We start from the raw sequence: 3,271 nt of genomic DNA on the forward strand, positions 1-3,271 counted from the left end.
AAAACAAAATAAAATCACTGTATCTAATGTTGCTCCGTAGAATGCTTTGCTCAAGAAACAGAATTTCCTTAAATTCAAGACCTAATATCTGTTGTTTTGGTACAGGTTTTAAAGGTTTTTATACAACCAACAAGCATTTATCTGTTTTTCTTACCACATAATAAAACTGGCAACGGCGGGCAACTTAAAGGTTAAATAATTTATATTCAATTAATTATTATTTAATTGAATATATGTACTAACATAAAAATAAAAAATATAAATCTGACCTATGAAGGATTAGGCTTTCAGTGCTTTTTAAGGAAGTAATGTCACTAAACCAACGGTTGTACAAGGAGGTGATTTGGTCAGAATCAGCCTCGACCGCCAGGTTTTTACCTAATTAAGGGTACCCATTTTATGAGGCTGGGTAGACCCCGAAAGACTCCCGAACCCACAGAGTTGAATCACGGCTACAGTAACAGAAAAAAATAATTATCTGCATATATATATACTGTTATAATATATTATTTACTAACACTAAGCATAATTAGTATTAGTAAGTAGCATATAGAGTATTACTAAATACTCTAATATAATTTATTCCACTTCACTTCGAATACATCAAACTATCTCTAATTCTCGATAACAGAATTTTAAACTCCAAGTATACATAACCGATTGTATTTATGAGTTTTATTCACGAATACATATACAAAAGTAATGCTTTTTTTTTTGGAATTATTTTAATGAAATTGTGAGGTTTTCAGCCAAACCGAATAAAACAGATTAGAGAAGTAGTCTAAACTTGAAATGTAATTTTTTCAAACAGAAAAATAGGAACTTAGTCAATTAGGGTGGGTTGATTCCTCCATGCTATAACATTACAGTTCAAGCTATTCTTGGATTTACTCGACCCAAAAGGAGTACTTTACGTGAGTCGGGGGAAGAATCGTGCGGTTGGAGCCGGGTACTGTTCATACTGCCGTACATGTGTGCTCAAAGGGGCCCGGGTTCGTCTCCAAGATTTGTTTATTCCAAAGCCAATATGTGTTGGAAATTAGGGTAAGGATATTAGAGACTAGTGAGAGTGATTTTGAATCGATCTCTTCTATTTCATTGTAAGAGAGGACTGAGAAAAGAGCTCTATTCCAATTAATATGGATTCCTATGATATAGATTGGAGAACGGGTTTACGACAGCTGTCTAAAGACCGTCACTGAGCAGAAAATTTGTTTTCTTTTATATCAGTCATGAATTGACTTTAGGAACATAAGATATTCCTGGACCCACCGAGCCTATGTAATGTGGATACCTTGCTCAACATCAAGTTGAAGTAACAGGGTGATTAATATAAATACTGACCACATCACAGTATGGGAAAGATGTGGCGTCCCCCAGGGTTCGGTCCTTACGCCAGTTCTATTCAATATATACTGCCCACATAGCCGGGACTAAATTTGACGATGCTCAAATATCTGCATATGCTGATGATATAGCCATATACTCGGCGAGCATGAATGCAGACAAGGCCATGGACCAGGCCGCCGCAGCGGCCCAACTCATCGCTAACAAACTACAAGACATAAACATTCACATCAACCCACAAAAAACAGACGCCATCACTTTCTCACACAAAAAAACTCCCAACAGAGCACCTAAACACAACGAACAGACAATACAAACCAAGAAACATCTCACATACCTAGGCATTAAACTAGAAACACATCTATCATTCACTGCACACATACAGAACAGAATACAAATCGTCAAGTCAACATCATACCAACTTAAACACCTCATCTACTCACCAGGGCTGTCACTCAGACTCAAATTACTCATCTACAGAGTAATACTACCACCATCACTTCTACACGGCGCACCACTACTACATTATCTCTACCCAACAGCCCTGAAATCACTACAACAATACCAAAAAAGTACACTACAGAAGATATGTCGAGGGACATCTCTGGAAAAACGTAACATGACACACATTCATAACGAACTACAGCTAGAAACTGTACAACAATACATCACACGGAGACACATTAAATTCTTTGACAGTCTCCCTGCCTCCTTCAATCAAGTATTCCAGTCTATCACCCCATATCCCCTTCTTGCGAGGTGGCAGGGCAGGAAAGATTCCAAAAACCCTATCAACATCACCTCATAGCTCCATCTTCTGATGCTCTTGGTAAAGTCAATGAAGGGCGCTTCTAAGGATCTAACAATGCTGCCCTGTATTTCATCTGCTCTTTCAGTGATAGCATTTTTGATGCCATGTCCATGGTGATAGGAACAAGCGACTGTGGTAGGCTAGCCCCTTACCGTGCAAGTCGATCCGCCTCCTCATTACCATGTATATCCATATACAATGGGCTGGAATCCACTGCATTGCCAATACTCTTTTACTTTTTATAGTTTCCAGCATGCGAGAATTCTAGCATCAGCCGAGGGATGTCCAGACGCTACTGCCAGCAGTGCTGCCCTAGAATCCGACAGCAGAACTATCTTCTTTGCGCAGGCGTGAGTAAGCTTTTCTAAAGCCAAAGTAATAGCAGCTACCTCTCCATCAAAATTGGTAGCGTTTGCTCCAGCAGGTGCTGACAGTTGGAACAGGCTACTATAGACACCTGCACCTACATTTCTATTTGCCTCTGTAGCTGACCCATCGGTGTATATATGAATCCATTCTGGCTCAGGGTAGCGCTCGGCTATAGTGGCCAATGCCACAGTCCTTAGTTCTTCCGCTGCGGTCATGGATTTGTTGATGAGCATTGTTACATCCAGCACTATAGCATATGGACACGTGCAAACGCTTTGTTTAGTCGAGTCAGGCAGAGTCTCTCTGTTGTTGTTGTTTTTTTTTAGCATCAGTATAACGGAGGAGTATGCTACTAGGCAGAGTGACGACAAAAGGTGGGGTATACTCCTTTCGTAGGCGTGGCATCAGTATAATGGAGAAGTGTACTACTAGGCAGTGTGACGACAAGAGTGGAGTATATTCCTTTTGTAGGCGTGATATCCGGTACACATATTTGACAATTGATAGTTGAGAGTTGCTACCGCACCTTGTATGTCAGAAATTACTAGACAGGGGCATTAAAAAAAAAATTGAAAGTTACTCAAAGTGTACTCACATTCTGTTGTTGAAATGGTTTTTTTTTTTTTGGTTTTTTTAAATATTAGAATTAATTCTTAATAAACTTTTTGTTGTAAATATTAAATATTCTAAAAAATATTAAATGTTTACCGTTTTTACTTTTTTTTTTTTAATCACCTACTTTTT

The 3,271-nt window shown here is 38.7% G+C and overlaps 1 protein-coding gene across 1 annotated transcript; it reads right to left on the reverse strand.

Moving 5' to 3' along the window:
* Positions 1 to 2,397: 2,397 nt before the first annotated feature.
* LOC136796085 (uncharacterized) lies at positions 2,398 to 2,760 on the reverse strand. Its single transcript, XM_067048724.1, has one exon. It carries the CDS (start codon positions 2,758 to 2,760, stop codon positions 2,398 to 2,400), a length of 363 nt encoding a protein of 120 aa, XP_066904825.1.
* Positions 2,761 to 3,271: the final 511 nt, after the last annotated feature.

Source organism: Halyomorpha halys, unplaced genomic scaffold (genome assembly GCF_000696795.3).
Source record: "Halyomorpha halys isolate HHAL.00 unplaced genomic scaffold, Hhal_1.1 Scaffold1196.1, whole genome shotgun sequence".
NCBI classification, from domain to species: domain Eukaryota; kingdom Metazoa; phylum Arthropoda; class Insecta; order Hemiptera; family Pentatomidae; genus Halyomorpha; species Halyomorpha halys.